Source organism: Sebastes umbrosus, chromosome 5 (genome assembly GCF_015220745.1).
Source record: "Sebastes umbrosus isolate fSebUmb1 chromosome 5, fSebUmb1.pri, whole genome shotgun sequence".
In the NCBI taxonomy this organism is placed as follows: Eukaryota; Metazoa; Chordata; class Actinopteri; order Perciformes; family Sebastidae; genus Sebastes; species Sebastes umbrosus.
In genome coordinates, this window is record NC_051273.1 from 11,301,762 (window position 1) to 11,324,925 (window position 23,164).

General features: G+C 40.4%; 1 protein-coding gene and 1 long non-coding RNA gene across 5 annotated transcripts in view; one reads left to right on the forward strand and one right to left on the reverse strand.

The window, feature by feature from the left end:
• ttc14 (tetratricopeptide repeat domain 14) overlaps nt 1-1,056 on the reverse strand; it is a 29,294-nt gene extending 28,238 nt beyond the window's left edge. Inside the window, exon 1 of one of the 3 annotated variants that reach the window (XM_037770681.1) lies at nt 464-1,055. In XM_037770681.1, coding sequence (XP_037626609.1) covers nt 464-597 — 134 coding nt within the window. In that variant the 5' untranslated portion in view covers nt 598-1,055. Of the gene's footprint in view, nt 1-463 lie in introns of all 3 variants that reach the window. The other 2 variants (XM_037770680.1, XM_037770678.1) reach the window with 2 other exon arrangements.
• Nucleotides 1,057-10,629: 9,573 nt separating this feature from the next.
• On the forward strand, nt 10,630-23,143 carry LOC119489129. Of its 2 annotated transcripts, none has more exons than XR_005207100.1 (3): nt 10,630-10,890; nt 22,736-22,812; nt 22,925-23,143. It is a non-coding gene; the product is annotated as an uncharacterized LOC119489129 (long non-coding RNA). The 2 variants fall into 2 exon arrangements; XR_005207099.1 differs by lacking the exons at nt 22,736-22,812; nt 22,925-23,143 and adding exons at nt 12,635-12,711; nt 12,826-15,806.
• The last annotated feature ends 21 nt before the right edge of the window (nt 23,144-23,164 follow it).

A 23,164-nucleotide genomic window follows, 5' to 3' on the forward strand; every position in this document is an offset into this window, starting at 1 on the left:
GATCAACTTTGAGGTAAATATTGGGGTAATTTGGCAGTAATTCCAAAGAAATTTCAAATAGGTTACTTGCTAATTATCACTTATTTACCATGGAATTTGCAGACCTGTAAAATGAAGTGTTACCAAATATAGTCATGGATTAAGGTTACATGATATATTCCATAATTCTAAAGTCTGGTACCACTGACTCAGTGTTTACAATTTTAAAGCGTTCCACTTAGATTTCAGAAGTGGCAGACAAAAAAATGAGTGGCTAGTAGAAATGTTCAGTGATCTGCTCAGTGGAAGGTGAGGAAAAAGGTTAATTTCAGACCCTGCCTAAGAGAGACCAACAATGTGTCAAGATCTACGTAATACAAATGAAAAAAAAAACTAGAAATATAAAAAAATATTAGATAGGATATGCAAGCCACGTGTTTTTTTTTTTTTTTTTGTTCTACTAGAGAAGTTCAAACTAACTCACCTTTCACAGGTGACCTTGCACAGGTCAGCCACCACAGCTTGAAAGTCTGGGTTTTCTGTTTGTTCACATTTCAGCTTGTTGAACAGTGATTCTCCATGATAAGTGAGACACTGCCTCAACAAGTCTCTGTCCATCCTACTGCTACCAGACTGCAGTCACATTGTTGTTCAAGCCAACAAACACAGCAGCTGGTGAGAGTCGTTGGCTCTGATTATAACCACTTAGCAAAAGTGTTATTTGTCTTGCTTTCTTTAATCGTCAAGATAACAGCTTTTGTGCACAAACTCTGAACGTATTTAATTATTTAAGGTCCATTAAATACAGTTTGATGCACAACGTTTAGCTAGCTAGCAAAACAAACGCTAGTTATTCCTGCTAACACACGGCCACGTTGATATTTATCTTCATTAAACTCACGATATTCTGATAGTTTTGCATCTGCTAAGTGCTCCGTTTTCTATAACTATAACACAACTATCGTTTTAATAACACAAAGTGTATCTAGAGCAGCAAACTGGACTCTTCTTGCTCAGATCTTCATGAAGACAACCATCGCCACGACAACTGGACTAGAGCGCATGTGCAGTGTGTGTGTGTGTGTTACACTGAAAACCAGTCGGGAGAAACAAACTCCACCTAGGAACTAAAAAGTGGACGGATGAAAACATGAATTCAATAATTAAAAAAAAAAAAGTAGTTTAGAGAAATTCAAAATTAAATGAAAAAAAAATGTATCAACTACAATACACCATAGTGTCTCCTCCTATAGGATAGATAGATATACTTTATTGTCATTGTCATTGAAAACAACGAAAAACAGTTTAGCAGCTCTTTGCAGTGAAAAACAAACATTAAAACATTCAGTCACAAGTAGAACAATAAATAAGTGGATCATCATAAAGTGCAAATTATGGTTCAGCAGCTAGTGTCCTCAGCCTTGGGGGGGGGGGGGGTTCTACACACTTGACAGCCTGTGGGTAAAAGCTGTTTCGTAGTGTGTTTGTGTGTGTTTTAATTGTCCTGTATCTCCTTCCGGAGGGAAGGGGAGCAAACAGTACATGTCCAGGGTGGGTGGGGTCTTTGGAAATACAGCTGGCTTTTTTACAGAGCCGACCAGTGCATAGGTCACTATACTATTGACTAAAGATGGCGGCGCGGTTAGACGCAGCGGCAATATAGGCAAGGCAAGGCAGCTTTATTTGTATAGCACATTTCAGCAACAGGGCAATTCAAAGTGTTTCACATAAACATTCAAGAACATTGGGACAAAGTGCAAAAGAACATTAAGACATAATTAAAACAGTTATAAAAACATTAAAGATTAGAAAATAAAAACAAGCTAAAAATAAAAGATAGGATAGAAGCTAAAATAGAGTATAACACACAAGAGTAAAAGCTCTAGTGCAGTATAAGATCATTATCTGGGTTAATAAAAGGCAGCAGCAAACAGGAAAGTTTAAAGCTTTGATTTAAAAGAACTCAGAGTTGGAGAGCGGTCCTGCAGGTTTCTGGGAGCTTGTTCCAAATATTTGGTGCATAAAAACTGAACGCTGCTTCTGCATGTTTAGTTGTGACTCTGGGGACACTAAGCAGACCTGATCCAGATGAACCTGAGAGGTCTGGATGGTTCATAACATAGCAGGCGATCAGAAATGTATTTTGGCCCTAAACCATTTAGTGCTTTGTAAACCAGCAGCAGTATTTTGAATTAAATTCTCTGAGAGACAGGGGGCCAGTGTAGAGACCTCAGAAATGGACTGATGTGATCCACTTTCTTGGTCTTAGTGAGGACTCTAGCAGCAGCGTTCTGAATCAGCTGCAGCTGTCTGATCGATTTTTTAGGAAGACCAGTAAAGACGCGTTACAGAAGTCAAGTCGGCTGAAGATAAATGCATGGACTAGTTTTTCCAAATCCTGCTGAGACTTCAGTCCTCTAATTCTTGCTTTATTTTTCAGGTGATAGAAGGCTGTCTTTGCAATTGTCTTAATATGGCTGTTAAAGCTCAGGTCAGAGTCCATGACTACACCAAGATTTCTGGCCTGGTCCGAGCTTTTTAACATTACAGATTGTCGGTGAGCACTAACCTTTAATCTTTCCTTTTTGGCTCCAAAAACTACGACCTCAGTTTTGTCTTTGTTCAGCTGAAGAAAATTCTGGCACATCCAATTATTGACTTGTTCAATGCACTCACTCAGTGCTTGTATTGGACTGTAACTTCTAACTTATAGCAGTTGTGTTAAAGGTAAATTACGCTACTGCAGTTTAGCCCTACAAACCAAACAGCCTTTACTAGCCATTATGTCCTCACCCTCTCACAGGCACAAATTTTTGACTTCCAATTTCCAGTGAACTTGGAAACACACAAGGACGACACACAATCAGCACGGGCTTCAGCTCAGTAGAGTTGAGCTTGAATTCACAGCAACAAAGTAATAACATAGCAGAGTTTGAACTTACCAACAAGCAGAGAGAGCAGAAGCAGAGAGGAGTAGCATTACACAAGAAACCAGTTTGACAACCTTGATGAAAGTTTCCAGAGAAGGCTTTGAGCCCATTAAGTACAATGGCATTTGGACTATGGGAAACTCGTGTTAATGGTGATGTACTTTCCCTTCCATTTAATTTAGAGTTACTTAATACCAGCTAAAGTGGTTCTAAAACCAAGAAGATCCTCAGTGGAGTATCATCATCATTTGCAGTCTTAGATGCCATTGGAGCTATTTGTAAGCCTATTCTAAAACATTTCAACCTAAATACTTCAGACCTATTTCATTCAGAAACACATTCTGAATCATGTTAAGATAAGATGACATAATCCTTTATTAGTCCCACAGTGGGGCAATTTGCAATGTTATTGAGCATTAATATAATTTATTTAAACCTTTCAGAAAATGAACAGTAGAAAGAATGGCATACATGTAGTCCTAATACATTTAGATATTTAAATTTACCAGTCTAAAGCTGACTTTCAGTAAGTGCTTCAACTTTAAAATAATGAACTTATTAGTGTGTGTCACAACCATATCAGAGTTTGTGTTGGCCCAAAACGTGGGTGGGAGTAATGGACACAATATGCTTTGTTTTATTGGAGCAAATGGACCAGATACACACTTTTTAATGATACAGAACAATTTTCCAATTTATAGCAAATTATTTCGGGGACCCCCTGACAAAGTGCCACGGACTCCACTTTGAGAATCACTGAGTTATGTTGCCAAAATATTTGACAGCATTAATTTTCTTGGTAGAATTCTGTAAATGTGTTTGATTAATAACTTTTGCTTTTATGCATTTGAATGAATTAAAATATAAATCATTCCCTACATGTTTCTCTTGTATTACTTAATTATTCATATGGTGGAAAGAAGGCACATGTATTAAATCTGTGGGTAGAGCAAATGTCTTCCACTGTGTTTAAATATTACTGTAGTAAAACTATCATGGAATGAGAAAAGTCCTCCCAAATAAATATCAATCATAATATAGGATAAAAATCAAGTTCTACCACTTTCATAGAGGAATTATGGTGTCTTGGTGCTACGAGTACCCCATTCTGTGTTAGCATGATGATCCCATATTGGCTATAGCTTAGAATATGAATCATCATCCTTTGAGAAAAGAATGATTTCACTGATGAAAAACATTAAAATAAAGACCCACATGTGTAAAGACTATCCAACCTTACAAATCATGACTTACTAGAAGGTGATCCATAAAGCAGTTTAAATAATTGGCAAGTACTCTTAAAAAAAAAAAAAGGAGTGTCAGCCTAATGCCGCATGGTGAAAGGTCACTGTGGATTTTTTTCAATTGTATGATGTGTTTTAGGATTTATTTTGCATTGTCCTGTATATTGTGCGTCTATGACTTATCTGGTTTTTCAGGTTATATGAAAGTAGCTTCCGTCACAGATGGCTTGTCACTCCCTCCATAGCTGAGGGAGGAGTAATGCGCAAACTAAATGTGACAAACAATCATTGACAAAGTACTTGTCTACACCCGTAACTCACCATGGAGAGAAAAATCCTTTGTTGGATATTTTTGTTTGGATATTTACATACATCCTATGGACAAGGTAAGTGATATTTTTATGCCTTTGATTGTTTGTATTTTACTTTCTGATATGCTATATTGTATCAGAGCAGACTGGAGACAGTAGTAGTGTTAAGTATTCAAACCATTTTTCAGTAGGTCTATTTCAGTCTGTCTTTTAAATTTGACATTTTACAAAATATTGTTATTCATTATTTCCTGCTATTGATCTCTCCTAATACAGAAGCACATTCACTTGAGAACAAAAATTTGCCCTGTTTTTCTGGATTAACAAGATTATTATGTCAGAACACTGAGAAAAGTTTTCATGGCCTGCTGTGACCCCCGGCGCTCTAGTAATATTGTGTTTATCCTCACCCATCACTGCCTGCCATTATGAATCCAAATTTAATGTATTCAGGGTTCTTCACCATACGCTTTGGAGCTTTTACTGGGGAAGGGTTGCCTCCCACATTACTTTTAGCTAGCTAACAGTGGTAAAACACATTTGCATGATTTGCGTGGTAATATTTAAATGTAACTGGTCATTAAATTATGCATTATAATTTGAATTTTGTATTTATGGGAATTCTTGAGCACATTTATATATAAAAATACCTAGCGTTGTAAATTACGCAATCAAATATTTGCCGTGGCCCACTAGATGGCGCTCTGAGGCTCATATGCATATGGAAATACTGAGGTATTTGATATGATTGCTTTTCTGAAATTCTTTCATATTAATATTACAAATAAACCACAACTGCAGCCACCACAACTCCTGCGCCAATCACGACAACTGGGGTTCCAACCACCACAACTCTGGCTGCAATGACCACAACTGGTATTGCAACTACCACAACTACAGCTGCAATTACAACAACTACTCCGGCTCCAACCACCACAACTCCAGTTCCAACCACCACCCCTCCAGCTGCAACTACAACAACTACAACAACTACTCCGGTTCCAACCACCACAACTCCAGCTACAACTACAACAACTACTCCAGCTGTAACTACAACTACAACAACAGCTCCGGCTCCAACCACCACAACTCAAGCTGCAACTACAACAACTACTCTGGCTGCAACCACCACAACTCCAGTTCCAACCACCACTCCTCCAGCTGCAACTACAACAACTACAACAACTTCTCCGGTTCCAACCACCACAACTCCAGCTACAACTACAACTACAACAACTACTCCAGCTGCAACTACAACTACAACAACAGCTCCGGCTCCAACCACCACAACTCAAGCTGCAACTACAACAACTACTCTGGCTGCAACCACCACAACTCCAGTTCCAACCACCACCCCTCCAGCTGCAACTACAACAACTACAACAACTACTCCAATTCCAACCACCACAACTCCAGCTACAACTACAACTATAACAACTACTCCAGCTGCAACTACAACTACAACAACTACTGCGGCTCCAACCACCACAACTCCAGCTGCAACTACAACTACAACAACTACTCCGGCTCCAACCACCACAACTCCAGTTCCAACCACCACCCCTCCAGCTGCAACTACAACAACTACAACAACTACTCCGGTTCCAACCACCACAACTCCAGCTACAACTACAACTACAACAACTACTCCAGCTGCAACTACAACTACAACAACTACTCCGGCTCCAACCACCACAACTCCAGTTCCAACCACCACCCCTCCAGCTGCAACTACAACAACTACAACAACTACTCCGGTTCCAACCACCACAACTCCAGCTACAACTACAACAACTACTCCAGCTGCAACTACAACTACAACAACAGCTCCGGCTCCAGCCACCACAACTCAAGCTGCAACTACAACAACTACTCTGGCTGCTACCACCACAACTCCAGTTCCAACCACCACTCCTCCAGCTGCAACTACAACAACTACAACAACTACTCCGGTTCCAACCACCACAACTCCAGCTGCAACTACAACTACAACAACAACTACTCCGGTTCCAACCACCACAACTCCAGCTACAACTACAACAACTACTCCAGCTGCAACTACAACTACAACAACAGCTCCGGCTCCAACCACCACAACTCAAGCTGCAACTACAACAACTACTCTGGCTGCAACCACCACAACTCCAGTTCCAACCACCACTCCTCCAGCTGCAACTACAACAACTACAACAACTACTCCGGTTCCAACCACCACAACTCCAGCTGCAACTACAACTACAACAACAGCTCCGGCTCCAACCACCACAACTCAAGCTGCAACTACAACAACTACTCTGGCTGCAACCACCACAACTCCAGTTCCAACCACCACCCCTCCAGCTGCAACTACAACAACTACAACAACTACTCCAATTCCAACCACCACAACTCCAGCTACAACTACAACTACAACAACTACTCCAGCTGCAACTACAACTACAACAACTACTGCGGCTCCAACCACCACAACTCCAGCTGCAACTACAACTACAACAACTACTCCGGCTCCAACCACCACAACTCCAGTTCCAACCACCACAACTCCAGCTACAACTACAACTACAACAACTACTCCAGCTGCAACTACAACTACAACAACAGCTCCGGCTCCAACCACCACAACTCAAGCTGCAACTACAACAACTACTCTGGCTGCAACCACCACAACTCCAGTTCCAACCACCACCCCTGCAGCTGCAACTACAACAACTACAACAACTACTCCGATTCCAACCACCACAACTCAAGCTGCAACTACAACAACTACTCTGGCTGCAACTACCACAACTCCAGTTACAACCACCACCCCTCCAGCTGCAACTACAACAACTACAACAACTACTCCGATTCCAACCACCACAACTCCAGCTACAACTACAACTACAACAACTACTCCAGCTGCAACTACAACTACAACAACTACTCCGGCTCCAACCACCACAACTCCAGCTGCAACTACAACTACAACAACTACTCCGGCTCCAACCACCACAACTCCAGTTCCAACCACCACCCCTCCAGCTGCAACTACAACAACTACAACAACTACTCCGGTTCCAACCACCACAACTCCAGCTACAACTACAACTACAACAACTACTCCAGCTGCAACTACAACTACAACAACAGCTCCGGCTCCAACCACCACAACTCAAGCTGCAACTACAACAACTACTCTGGCTGCAACCACCACAACTCCAGTTCCAACCACCACCCCTCCAGCTGCAACTACAACAACTACAACAACTACTCCGGTTCCAACCACCACAACTCCAGCTACAACTACAACTATAACAACTACTCCAGCTGCAACTACAACTACAACAACAGCTCCGGCTGCAACCACCACAACTCAAGCTGCAACTACAACAACTGCTCTGGCTGCAACCACCACAACTCAAGCTGCAACTGCAACAACTACTCCGGTTGCAACCACCACAACTACAGCTGCAATTGCACCAACTACTCTGGCTCTAACCACCACAACTCCAGCTGCAATTACAACTGCAACAACTACTCCGGCTGCAACCACCACAACTCAAGCTGCAACTACAACAACTACTCCAGGTGCAACCACCACAACTACAGCTGCAACTACAGCTCCAACTACAACAACTGGTGTTGTCAGCACTACAACTACGGTTCCAATCATCACAACCACAGTTGCAACTACAACAACTACTCTGGCTCCCACCACGACAACTCCAGCTCCAACTACAACACCTGGTGTTTTAACCACCACAACTACGGTTCCAACCACCACAACTACAGCTGCAACTACAACAACTGGTGTTCTTACCACCACAGCTACGGTTCCAACCACTACATCTGCAACTACAACAACTACTCCGGCTGCATCCACCACTACTCCAGCTGCAACTACAACAACTACTCCGGCTGCATCCACCACTACTCCAGCTGCAACTACAACAACTACTCTGGCTGCATTCACCACTACTCCAGCTGCAACTACAACAACTACTCTGGCTCCAACCACCACAACTCCAGCTGTTACAACAACTAGTCTTGTAACCACCACAACTACGGTTCCAACTATCACAACTACAGCTCCAACTACAACTACAACAACTTCTCCGGCTGCAACCACCACAACTCAAGCTGCAACTACAACAACTACTCCGGCTGCAACCACCACAAGTACAGTTCCAACCACCACAACTTCAGCTGCAACTACAACAACTGGTGTTGTAACCACCACAAGTACAGTTCCAACCACCACAACTTCAGCTGCAACTACAACAACTGGTGTTGTAACCACCACAAGTACAGTTCCAACCACCACAACTTCAGCTGCAACTACAACAACTACTCCGGCTCCAACCTCCACAACTCCAACTACTACAGCTGGTGTTGTAATCACCACAATTCCGTTTACAACTACCACAACTACAGCTGCAACTACAACAACTGGTGTTGTCACCACCACAATTCCGGTTACAACTACCACAACTACAGCTCCAACTACAACAACTGGTGTTGTCACCACCACAATTCCGGTTACAACTACCACAACTACAGCTCCAACTACAACAACTGGTGTTGTCACCACCACAAGTACATTTCCAACCACCACAACTTCAGCTGCAACTACAACAACTGGTGTTGTAACAACCACAAGTACAGTTCCATCCACCACAACTTCAGCTGCAACTACAACAACTACTCCGGCTCCAACCTCCACAACTCCAACTACTACAGCTGGTGTTGTAATCACCACAATTCCGTTTACAACTACCACAACTACAGCTGCAACAACAACAACTTCTCCGGCTGCAACCACCACAACTACAGCTCCAACTACAACAACTGGTGTTGTAACAACCACAAGTACAGTTCCTTCCACCACAACTTCAGCTGCAACTACAACAACTACTCCGGCTCCAACCTCCACAACTCCAACTACTACAGCTGGTGTTGTAATCACCACAATTCCGTTTACAACTACCACAACTACAGCTGCAACAACAACAACTTCTCCGGCTGCAACCACCACAACTACAGCTCCAACTACAACAACTGGTGTTGTAACCACCACAAGTACAGTACCAACCACCACAACTTTAGCTGCAACTACAACAACTACTCTGGCTGCAACCACCACTACTCCAGCTGCAACTACAACAACTGGTGTTGTAACCACCACATCTCCGGTTCAAACAACCACAACTACAGCTCCAACTACAACAACTGGTGTTGTAACAACCACAAGTACAGTTCCTTCCACCACAACTTCAGCTGCAACTACAACAACTACTCCGGCTCCAACCTCCACAACTCCAACTACTACAGCTGGTGTTGTAATCACCACAATTCCGTTTACAACTACCACAACTACAGCTGCAACAACAACAACTTCTCCGGCTGCAACCACCACAACTACAGCTCCAACTACAACAACTGGTGTTGTAACCACCACAAGTACAGTACCAACCACCACAACTTTAGCTGCAACTACAACAACTACTCTGGCTGCAACCACCACTACTCCAGCTGCAACTACAACAACTGGTGTTGTAACCACCACATCTCCGGTTCAAACAACCACAACTACAGCTCCAACTACAACAACTGGTGTTGTCACCTCCACAACTACGGTTCCAACCATCACAACTACATCTCCAACTATAACAACTACTCTTGCTCCCACCACCACAACTCCAGCTGCAACTACAACTACAACAACTACTCCGGCTGCAACCACCACAACTCAAGCTACAACTACAACTGCAACAACTACTCCGGCTGCAACCACCACAACTCAAGCTGCAACTACAACATCTACTCCGACTGCAACCACCACAACTACAGCTGCAACTACAACTCCAACAACTATTCCGGCTGCAACCACCACAACTCAAGCAGCAACTACAACAACTACTCAGACTGCAACCACCACAACTACAGCTGCAACTACAACAACTACTCCGGCTGCAACCACCACAACTCAAGATGCAACTACAACAACTACTCCGGCTGCAACCACCACAACAATAGCTGCAACTACAACTACAACAACTACTCCGGTACAAACCACCACAACTCAAGCTGCAACTACAACAACTACACCAGCTGCAACCACCACAACAACAGCTGCAACATCAACTACAACTACAACAACTACTCCGGCTGCAACCACCACAACTCAAGCTGCAACTACAACAACTACGCCAGCTGCAACCACCACAACAACAGCTGCTACTACAACTACAACAACTACTCCGGTTCCAACCACCACAACTCAAGCTGCAACTACAACTACTGCAGCTGCAACCACCACAACAACAGCTGCAACTACAACTACAACAACTACTCCGGTTCCAACCACCACAACTCCAGCTTCAACTACAACTACAACAACTACTCAGCCTGCAACCACCACAACTCCGGCTGCAAGTAACACAACTGGTACGAAGCATTTACTGCATGTAACATAATTACAGTTTTTCCTCAATACACACACATTAACACTGGTACTTGAGATACAATGACCACAACCAATTCTGCTAAAATACAAGCACATATACTGCTCTACACTCAGATTTCAGTTCTTAACGACAATTTTTTCAAAATACTTCACTCAATTCTCTATATGTGGCACAATCTTCATGAGTGCCATTCCTTGTGTTAACATGGAACACACTGCCATTGAAAATATTAAACTTACAGTTTTTCTAAATTGTTTACACACATTTTCCTAAAGCATACCTCATATTCTCAGAACTCTACAAACAAATCTAAAAACACACACACAAAAGGCAAAATGCCACAAATCTGCAAAATGAAACGCTGTCCTCAAAATAATGTTATGTCTTCTCAAAATGGTATTTTGTGTTCAAATGACGCACACACACCATCATATGAATAGACATTTACAAGAATAAATTGAACACTGATGTGCAAAATGTAAAGCACTAGTAAAAATTCATTATAAGAGACGTATTCCTTTGGCACGTTCAGTGTTACTCTTGTAAGATATGTCGAATATGTTCTGGTCTGATTTTCAGTGAAAAAAAACAACCTTTGAAAATGCATGAATGTATTGACAGATATTTACAATGTGGAGCAAAATAGATATTTTCATTGGTGTGCAGTACAACACACTCTCGTGTGTTATGTTTGGTCAATATATTCATGTACTTTACTCTAACAATATCTCTGAAAAAAATAAAAAACCCAAACTAGATTAGAAAAGTAGGAAAGTTAAAAGCATTTTAGGTTGCGCACAGCAGTGTGTAACTGGCTCAAAGAGAATCAGATTGTATGAACCATGTGCGTGCCATACCGTGACAACATTGGGTTTTTATAAATTATTATAGTTTTGAATCGGGTGTTTCATTTTGCAAAAGATCTGAGGTGTTCTGCTACATGCGTGTGTGGTTATGCCAATTGTGTGTAGTGTTTTGACAAAATGAGCCCTGTTTTCTAAATTGTACTTAAGCAATTGTAAAAAACTGTAAGTTCATCCTGACAAAGAAAATTCATAGAATACATTTTGTCCCCAAGCTTTGCTCTACCCATTTGATTAGTCAAAATTTGCAACTGAAAATAATGTTAAATGACACGAGAAATGAGTTTAGAACAATCAAATGAGTAACACAGTCATAAGTCATAATTTTAAGGGGTTTGAATGCATTTTGGTTAAACACTTTAAAATACATGAGTGCATAATCTTCCACCAAGTGAATTAAAAAAAAAACTAAAAAAAACTAAAAACTAAAGCACACAATTCTGGGAATAGACAGATATCTATCAAGGCGATGCTATAAAAAAGGTACTTTAGACTTTGATCTATGACATTGGAAGTTAGTGACACTCCAATGGTCATGAAAAGTGAAAGTGAATATTGACTTGTAGGCTACTAGACTGAAGACAAAATTAATCCTGAATTCATCCTAAATTTTATTTACAAAAAGATATTATCAACGATTCACATAATTTAGCTTTATAGCCTCATTTAAAATCAATTTCTCCTCATTTGTCTTCATCAGTGATTATGTCCTGGTATTTCCTTTAACACTAGTAATTGAAAAGCAATACTTGTATGTTCAAGGGCCTGTAGCATTTTACAATAATTATTTTAACATTGTGTTAACAAGTCACATTTTCTTTTATTTGTCTTGTATTAATTTCCATATTTTATTTCCTACAGGCTTGGTACATATACAGATGGAGTTGACTTCCTTTGGAGAGATCAGCAATGGAACCATCATTGAACTTGTTAAACAGGTACAGTATGTAAAACAGAATGTGTAAAATAACTATTTTGTGAAGGCTCTTCAGCTAACATTATCTATGATGATGCATACACATCATAAATATCTCTGTTTTCTTTCCATTTAGTTTTTTAGAGAACCGCTGCTGAATGGAACAGCACACAAACTCACCGTGACAAAGATTCAAAGGGTCGGAGTTGCAACCACAACTACAACTACTACCACAACACCACCAACAACCTAAACCACATCCACAACGACAACACTTCCAATGACCACTACAAGACCAGCAACTACCACACCCCCTATCACAACAACACCACCACCAAGCACGACTACTACACCCCCAAGTACCACAACTATGCCCCCAACTACCACAACACCATCCCCAATAACCACATCAACAACTTCAACACCTTTGAGCACCACAATAACATCTCCAATAACCACAAGTACACCAGCAACTACCACACCCCTTAGCACCACAACAACACCCCCAAGCACCACTACTGCACTTCCAACTACCACAACACCCTCAAACCAAGTAATTTGACATGTCAAAAAGGGTGCTCTGTAACTGGAGGAGCAGTTGCCATGCTGACGAGCCTGGTAACCAGGGAACGAGTAAACTATGTTTCTTACTCAATCTTTTTCATCATGTACATATGAAGAAACGTTTCACGCAAAACACTGACAATGATAACCTCAGTGAGTGCCTGATACGAAGTGATGATTGTACCGTAAATCTGGAAAATGAACATGAAACTGTTTTGCCTTGTACCATCAAGAATTAATTCATTAGGCTTATAGAATTTATCTTTCCAATTCATTGGAAACACCCACTTCGATTGTTATCAGACTATTAAATGGCCGTTATCAGTTGTCATTGGGAGCATCTGGTATGGCTCTACTCTACCTCCCAATTGGCTCAGAAGGCCTTTATCATCTATTGGTAAACTGGATCACAGCAGGGAGGTACAAAATTGTTAGGCTGTGACCTGTAGTGACCTTAGTAATTATGACGGGAGCAAAGGGGGAAGTCAGGTCATGGTATAAAGAGTGACAATGTCTGCGTAGGGAGGAGATCGGAATGGATGGGTGGGTCAAACAAACACAGGATTCTCCCCAAAGAGATCGCTGTTTCTGTCCCGTGTGAAACCAAAAGTCAACATGTTAACTTATTTTAACTTACATACGTAAGTTAACTTAGGCTGCGTAACAAACTTGTGTGATGTACATAACGTAGCTTATTTACGGAAAACTTACATAAAACCTTATTTTAATCCAAATCATGATCTTTTCCTAAGCCAAACAAACACAGGACTGTCACCCAGAAGACTGCTGTTTGTGTCCAGTGTGAAACCAAAGTCAACACGTTGACTTATTTTCACTTATGTGCATAAGTTAACTTATGTCACATACTTAAAGGGATAGTTCCGTGTTTTGAAGTGGGGTTGGATAAGGTACTTATCCATAGTAGGTGTATTATTTACAGTAGATGGCGATTGGCGTGCCCTCAGATTGGAGAGACATACAGGAGTACTGACATTGTAGCAAAGCAATACAGCGCTGTGGATGGGGATGGCAGAAAAAAAATATTTTTGACACCTAAGAAAGGCTCACCTAAAAAAAATCAATATCTGTTTAAGTGTACGCTATATTCAGAATATTTTCACCGCTTTATCTTGACATTAGTCAGCCCTTTCCTTCTCCTTTCCGATGGAAAACATAACTGAAAGTGAAACTTACCTATGATCTCTCCAAAGCGAGCAAGCTCAGATGACAAAAACAGTATAGATACGTTTCAAAATATTCTAAATATAGCATACACCTAAACGCATATCAGTTTTTTTAGGTGAGCCTTTCTTTTAGGTTGCTAAGATATATTTTTCTGCCGTCCCCGTTCACAGCACTGTATTTCTTTGCTCCGATGTCGGTGCTCCTGTCTTTTTCTTGATGGTGGGGGCACACCGACCGTCATCTACTGTAAGTAATACACCTACTGAGGATAAAACACCCAAACGATCCCTTTAAGTTTACAATGTGCGGAAGCATTATAATAGCAGTGGTAATAACTGATAACGGCCATTTGATGGGCAAACATTCGAATTGGGTGTGGAAAAGCAGAAGAATCTGGGCTGAGCTAAGAACAATGAGATTGTGTACAAGATGGGCAAGAGCCATACTTTCTGAGGATGAGCCATACTTTCATACATGCTGAGGATGTTCTATCTATCTGTCTGTGGTAGTTAGTACTATTTTCTTGCTTTCGTGTGCTGGGGGTAAGTGCAGTCGACGCCAATGGAATCAAAAAGATCATCAAGAAGGCTGGCTCTGTCTGGCGGGTGGAGCTTGATTTTTTTGTGGCGGTGTCAGAGAGAAGGATGTAGCTCAAACTGCAGAGCATCATGGACAATGACTCTCACCCTCTCCACGATGTGCTGGCACAGGAGCACTTTCAGCAGTACACTGTTACCACCACGATGCACCAAAGAACGCCACAAGAAATCTTTTCAGCCTTTGCAAACAAACTTTACAACTCATCTAACTTGTGTCGAGAGATGGATACAGCACTGTTCTGCTCTGCTCCTTTAATCTCTCACTTTCTTCTCTCTGGATTACTGTCTCTGTGAATTACAATCATTATAACTATTAATGTGAAATAATGGGACAAAACATGCAATATCATGGACATAATCGCTGAACATTTTGAATTATATATACATTTCCCTGTATAGATTTGATATTGTACATACATAACTTCATGCCACTTCTCATACATAGCTACATGCAACTCACAATGAAGCAACTTGAGAAATGCATAATGATCTGTATTGTTAACCATGTTTATATTTTGGCGTTGTGTATAGTTTGTATTTTTGATATTTGTTTATTGATAATTTTATACTTGCATAGATATGCAAGTATAAATTAGTAGTTTATATTGAACTATTTCCTACTTTGTACTTTGAAATGTTGCACAAGAAGAATTATAGTTCTATCGTATGAAAAGGCAGAGCAAGCAAATCCTGCTTTTTGAGTTGCCCTAATCAGAAAGCTTGTATTTTTATTTGGGGCTTATACATCTGTATAAATTGTTTGTCCATTTGTTTGTTTGTTTATTAATCAAAACAGTAATTCAATAAAAACAGAGTTCAAACAATTCAATTCAAAATCAAATGGAAAAATGCATCAGCTACAATATACCCTAATGCCTCCTCTTAGAGCAATTATATTAAAATGTAAACATGCTCACACAATTAAATCCTACGGTACAAACAGCCTTTATTAGCCAACTATGCTTTCATGGGCACAATAATTTGAAATTTTAACTTAGAAACACTCAGAAACAACAACACACCCATCAGTATAGTGTTGTGAAATAGCTGTATTTTGGATTATAAGGGCTTCAGCACAGGTTAGGCTACTCATTTTTTAATAAAATTGCGCTTGGACTTCACAGCATGTGGATGCAATTCAAGTGGTGATAACAGTAAAACATAAAGTAATAACATAGAATAGTAGAATTTGAACCGACCAAAAAGCTGAGAGAGCAGATGAAGAGAGGAATTGCATAACTGAAATAAGAAACCTGTTTGACAACCTTGATGAGGGTTTCTAATAATGGCTTGGCTTTTGCCCATTAAGTGCAATGGCATTTTAACTATGGAACACTGACAGTGTAAATGGTGACGTATTTTCCCCTGCATTTAATTACTTGATACCAGCTAAAGTAGTTCTTAAATCAAGAAGTTCATAGGAGTCAGGCCAGGTCAGGTATCAGGCCAAGTTCACACAGGTATTTTTGTAAACATAGCTTTTTCTATGCGTTTTGTCCTTTGGTGCACACCTAAACAGCATTTTAGATCACTGAAAACGGAGCTTTTGTAAAACACTGTACAGGGTGAAGACTTTCAGAAACTCAGTTTTCAGTGTTGACGTGTAGACCGGAAAAACAGAGTTTTGGTCAGAGTGTGCGGCATTATCTTTGTGGTGATCCGTTGTGAGGCGTCACTAATGAGGCTACATGTCGTGCAATGGCGGCATAAATACAGTACATCCATGAAAGCCGAACATGGCCAAATGACGTAGTTGCTTGCAGGACTTTTTACATGTTTACACATAAATGTACAGTTGCTCTTATACACTGAAGGCTATTGAGGAACAGAGGCAACAGAATGCACTACGGAGGTCACTGCTATGGATTTATTAAGGTGTGTTGGTGCTACGAGTACCCCATTCTGTGTTAGCATGATAATCCCATTTTGGCTATAGCTTAGAATATGAATCATCATCCTTTGAGAAAAGAATGATTTCACTGATGAAACATATTCAAATAAAGACCCACATGTGTAAAGACTATCCAACCTTACAAATCATGACTCAGCCTAATGCCGCATGGTAAAAGGTCACTGCAGATTTTTTCCAATTGTATGATGGTTTTATGATTTAGTTTTTATTGTCCTATATATTGTGTGTCTATGACTTATCTGGTTTTTCAGGTTATGTGAAATATGTCACAGTTGACTTGTCACTCCTTCCATAGCTGAGGGAGGAGTAATCAGCAAACTTAATGTCACAAACGATCATTGACAAAGTACTTGTCTACAAACGTATCTCACCATGGAAAGAAAAATCATTTGTTGGATCATTTTGTTTGGATATTTACATACATCCTCTGGACAATGTAAGTGATATTTTTATGCCTTTGATTGTTTGTATATTACTTTCTAATATGCCTTATTATCACGGTAGACTGGAGACAGTAGTAGTGTTAGGTATTCAAAAAGTTTTTCAGTAGGGCTATTTCAGTCTGCCTTTTACATTTGACTTTCTACAACGTATTGTTATTCATTATGTCCTGCTATTGATCTTTTCTAATACGGAAGTAATACATTCATTTGAAAAAAAAAAATGTTGCCCTGTTTTTCAGTGGTAAAACACATTTGCGTGATTGCTGTGGTAATATTCAAACATAACTGGTCATTAAAATTATGCATTATAATTTGAGTTTTTTATTTATGGGAATTCTTGAGCACATTTATATAAAAAAACTAGAATGGCACTCGGAGAGCGCACACCTCCGCCAAGGTACCTGACTTTAAAAACAGATCACAGCTCACAGTTTGCGGTACCGTGAGGTGGTCGGCTTATTATTAACACGGTGTGTTTCCGTGTAACGTATCGTCGGATGCCTCTCATTCAGCAGCCTTGTTCTGTCTGTACAACGTTACACTACGTTGTCTCTCATCCCGTCATCTACCGCTTTTTTTCTTTCTCACCGCGGATGGACAGCAGCTCCCACGGCTCAATGTCTCGCCACACATCCAAACATGTATCTCTCTGCTCTCAGAAGGAGGCAGGGTCATGCGTCATCAAAGCGTCATCAGTTACACTGCACATGTTTGATACCCTGTGGTCTTAAAGGGAATGTTTGTAACTTCTTACACATATAAATCACCCGGGTCGGTGTCCCATGTGCGCTCTCAGATGCGCGCTTGCGTGTGGCTACGCTGTTCAGACTCAGACTCCAACACAAACTACACGGAAGCACCAAAACCACAAAGTTATATCCAGTGAAGCCCGTCCTGCAAAACAGTGTTGGCCGTGGTCGGAGGACGCGGGGAAGACCGTAGCTTTGGTCTCCAGGGTCGGAGTCTCTGCTCCTCTGCCTGCTTGCCTTTACTCAGCTCGCTCCACCTCACATGCATGCGCGCACACTACAAACTAAAGAAGACTTCGTAGCTGTGAGAATATCTAGTAAATGTGGACGTTTGTGCAGAAATAACTGCTGCAGTTCCTCCAGACCAACAGAGGTTTTCCGTGTCTTGTGAAGTGACGGGGCTCCGCAGCGAGAAACGTTATCGTCTCTGAACGGGTGCCGGTGTCTCCCTCCGGCCGCGGTCGGGAGGCTGAAGCAGGAAAAGCCAACAATAGGATCAGCAGAGGGTGGATTCATGGAGAGACCTCCATCTGGTCAGCTAACATTACTGCCATGCAGGTGAAATATAGAGTGATATTGTGGTTTTAGCTGACGTGTGTCGCCTCACTGTTTTGAGTGATGCTCGTTCATGTCTATGTAGAGCGAGCAAGCGCGAGCCCGACGCTGTCTTTCGTTGACTTAACGGCCACAGGTGTCGCTGTTAACAAGCATTTCTGATTCTTTCAAACAGTCCCTTTAATTCTCAGGCTAATCCAAATTCTTAAAAAAATTCCTGAATCCGGATCATGATCCGGATCGCCACCAAAATCTAATGGATTGTTCATTGTGCCACACCCCACCCCTCCAAAAAATTTCAAATCGATCACGGACTTTTGGAGTAATCCTGCTAACAGACAAACAAACAAACAAGCAAACAACCAAACCAATGCCAGTGAAAACATAGCCTCCTTCCTAGGCCTCCGGCCTTGGCGGAGGTAACAAACAAACCAATGCTGGTGAAAACATAACCTCCTTAGGAGGTTATATTTGATATGATTGCTATTCTGAAATTCTTTCATATTAATATTACAAATCAACCACAACTGCAGCCACCACAACTCTTGCGCCAACCACGACAACTGGGGCTCCAACCACCACAACTCCGGCTGCATCTACCACAACTGGGGCTCCAACCACCACAACTCCAGCTGCAACTACAACAACTGGTATGATGGCATTTACTGCATGAATTGTCCTATTTTACAGTAAGGAAAAGCATTACTAGACATTAGAAAATTGTATATATTAAAACATTATATCCGATTGTGATTACAGTTTTTTACAACTGCTAATAGTATATTATAGTATCCTTTATTTATTTAGCATAAACCAAGATTTCATTGCAACAAAAATAAGGTAATTTCTTAATTGCATGGATTGTGCTACCTTACAGTATATGTCACAGTCATTACAGTAATCAGAAATGCTGCAATATGCTTCAATGGGCTTTATCTTTTGACATTTTTTCATAGAGTAATTCCAAGTGCACAAAATGAAACTAAAGCAATTCCAGTAATTCAATAAAAAACTATACATATTCACTATAGATACTAGGATAGCTACAGATATAGAAATACAACAGTGCTACTCAACCCTGTCTTCTGCATTTGGCCACAAGTTCTCATCCACATCACACCTTATCATTCCTGATACATCCCTGGCAATGTTCTACAGATGTGTCCAGACATCCATGTAATGTTAATTATAAAACCCCAAAAACATTCATTCCAAATTGAAGGCACATACTGTATAAAAACAAAAAAATCAAATGAACAACAGTGAAGCACTCATCAACTTCTAACCATTTCTGAGTTAGACATTAGTTTTACAGTCTGTATTGAAATATGTAGAAGACAACACTTACAAAAGGTAGTTTGACCGGTGGTCCATGCTCAAGTAAAGGTGGTAGGATCACATAAATCACTAGTATCTCCCTTTTGAGAGCATGGATGTTCACAAAAAATTCATACCAATCTGGAAAACAGTTAAGACGTTTAGTGACAGTTGTACAAACTGACAACCATTGACCCAGCAACAACAAATGCAACTTCTGCAACTTCACACACAACCATAACTGCTGCCCCAATCACAATAGTCGCAGACCCAATGACCGTAATAGAAGCTTCGACCCCCACACAACTAAGACGGAAGCAATAAGTGAGGGGTTAAGCTATCGGCTATTGGTTCCAAGATTGGGGTGAGCTTAAAGGTTCAGTATGTATAAAAAATAACTTTGTCATATTTGCTGAAACTGTCACTATATCCTGACAGTAGTGCATAAGACAGATAATCTTTGAAAAAATTAGGTTCCTAGTGCTCCTAATGGCATTTGTAAGATTCCACCTCGCCTGAAGGAAAACAACCAATCAGAGACGAGGAGTCTCTAACGCAGCTGTCAATCACTGCTCGTAAACTCTAATCAAATTGTCAAACTAGGCAGCGCTGATTCAATATGAATAAAGATTATGTTACAATAATGCCTATTTCTCGCTTCAAATGTTTTAAGAAACATATTTTAGTATATTTAGTGTAATGTTTATCTGTAAAATGAGAACGTTTTCTGACCCGGCTTCCATGTTGAAAACAGTCGAGCCAACTGGCCGGAGCAAATTTCTCATTCGGATGAGGCTATTGTGGTTGAGATATGACGTCTTAAACCGAATTGTTACAATTGGAGCCAGTTTACAAGCTAATAAAAAGCTAATAAAAAGCAAAATCGTTGTCAGATGATTTTTTTTTCAATTGCTGACACACTAAAATGACACATGAAGCACAATTATTGAAACTGACACTCAGAGAGCAAAACCTCAGCTGAAGTCTCCAACACTTTAAACCCATTTGCTTTGCACCCAATTTGAAATTCAACATGGTACAATTTGCTACACAAGGCACATGGTTCTCTACATAAGACACACAAATCTGACATTAAGTCACTTGTTTGTCATTTCAAAACACTGCCATTCAAAATGACACACCCATGGACCAACTGGCCAATCCACATGCCACCTGCCCAAATCCTTAATCCCTTGATCGTCGACTCAGCACTCAGGATGTAAGCACTAAATAAAGAGCACAATTGAGAACCTGTTTACAACAGCAATGGCAGCGCAACCTTGCAGCCAGAGGCCTGTCTTCTAAAATGTGCCTTAGCAATTGAAAAAACTGTACCTAAATTTTCTTTTAAAATACAAGCACATTTACTGCTTTTCACTCAGATTGCAGTTCTAAACCACATCTTTTTTTCAAAACACTATACACAATTCTATACATTTGGCCCAATATTCATGAATAAAATCTCTTGTGTTTACATGGAAAATCCCTGCCATTCAAAATGCTAAACTTAAATTCCCTACTATCCACTCTGTCTCCTAGTGCCAGCTCTTATGTTTTAGAGCTATGGATGCAAACATAAGAGAGAGAGGCATAACTAAAGGAGTGAGAGTAAGAGGAGGACCCCTTTGAGGAGGACAAAGAGGAGAGCCATAATCTCTGATGAGATTCGGGCCACTTTGGTTGACTGTGATCTAATAATGAGGGTGGCTGGGCAGAGAGTACAACCAAATTTACTGTAAGCAGGTTCACAGTACGTAAGATAAGAAATCTACTCTCATTACAGTATTGTAGTACTGCATCAATACAGTACTCAATGCTTACTGTAGTATTGCAAGTGCACCATAGTGCTTTAAGCGGAAAGTATGTATATAGTATACAGCATATATGTATGAGATTGGGACCTATATTCCTACTGTACCTATATACAGTATTTACAGTATTGGCCAGGGAGAACATCGCCTGTGATGTTGATGAGGTTCTGTTGCCAGACTAAAACAGAAGACAGATATTTACAATGTGGAGCAAAAATAAATAGTTTCATCAGTGTGCAGTACAGCACACTCTTGTGTTGTGTTTGGTCAATATATTCATGTACTTTACTCTAACAATATCTCTGATAAAAAATCAAACCAAGACTAGCTAGATTAGAAAAGTACGAAAGTTAAAAGCCTTTTATATAAAGCACAGCAGTGGGTAACTGGTTCAGACAGAATCAGATCGTATGAACCATGTGTGTGCCATACCGTTACAACATTGGGTTTTTATAAATACAAATACAAAACGAAATTTGTGGTTATAGAAAGATATAGGCGATGCTATAAAAAAGGTACTTTAAACTTTGATCTATTACATTGGAATTCTAGTGATACTCCAATGGTCATAGAAAAGTGAATATTGAATTGTAGGTTACTGGACTGGAAAAAAAATGAATCTTGAATTCATCCTAAATTTTACTTGACCACAAGTACCACAATGAACTGACCACAAGAATCAATGATTCACATAATTTAGCTTTACAACCTTATTTAAAAACAATTTCTTCTCATTTGTCATCATCAGTGATTATTTCCTGGTATTTCCTTTAACACTAGTAATTGAAAAGCAATACTTGTTCTATGATCAAAGACCTGTAGCATTTAACAGGCATTCTTTTAACGTTGGGTCAACAAGTCACATTTTTTTTATTTGTCTTGTATTAATTTCCATATTATATTTCCTACAGGCTTGGTACATATACAGATGGAGTTGACTTCCTTTGGAGAGGTCAGCAATGGAACCATCATTGAACTTGTTAAACAGGTACAGTATGTAAAACAGAATGTGTAAAATAACTATTTTGTAAAGGTTCTTCAACTAACATTATCTATGATGATGCATACACAATATAAATATCTCTTTTCTCTCCATTTAGTTTTTTAGAGAACAGCTGCTGAATGGAACCGCCCGCACACTCACCGTGACAAAGATTCAAAGGGTCAGAGCTGCAACCACAAACACAACTACTACAATCCAAAGCACCACAACACCACCAACAACATCTCTACTAACAACAACCTCAACCTTATTTACAACTACAACAACACTGAGCACCACAATAACACCTCCAATAACCTCAACTACACAAGCAACTACCACACCACCAAGCACCACA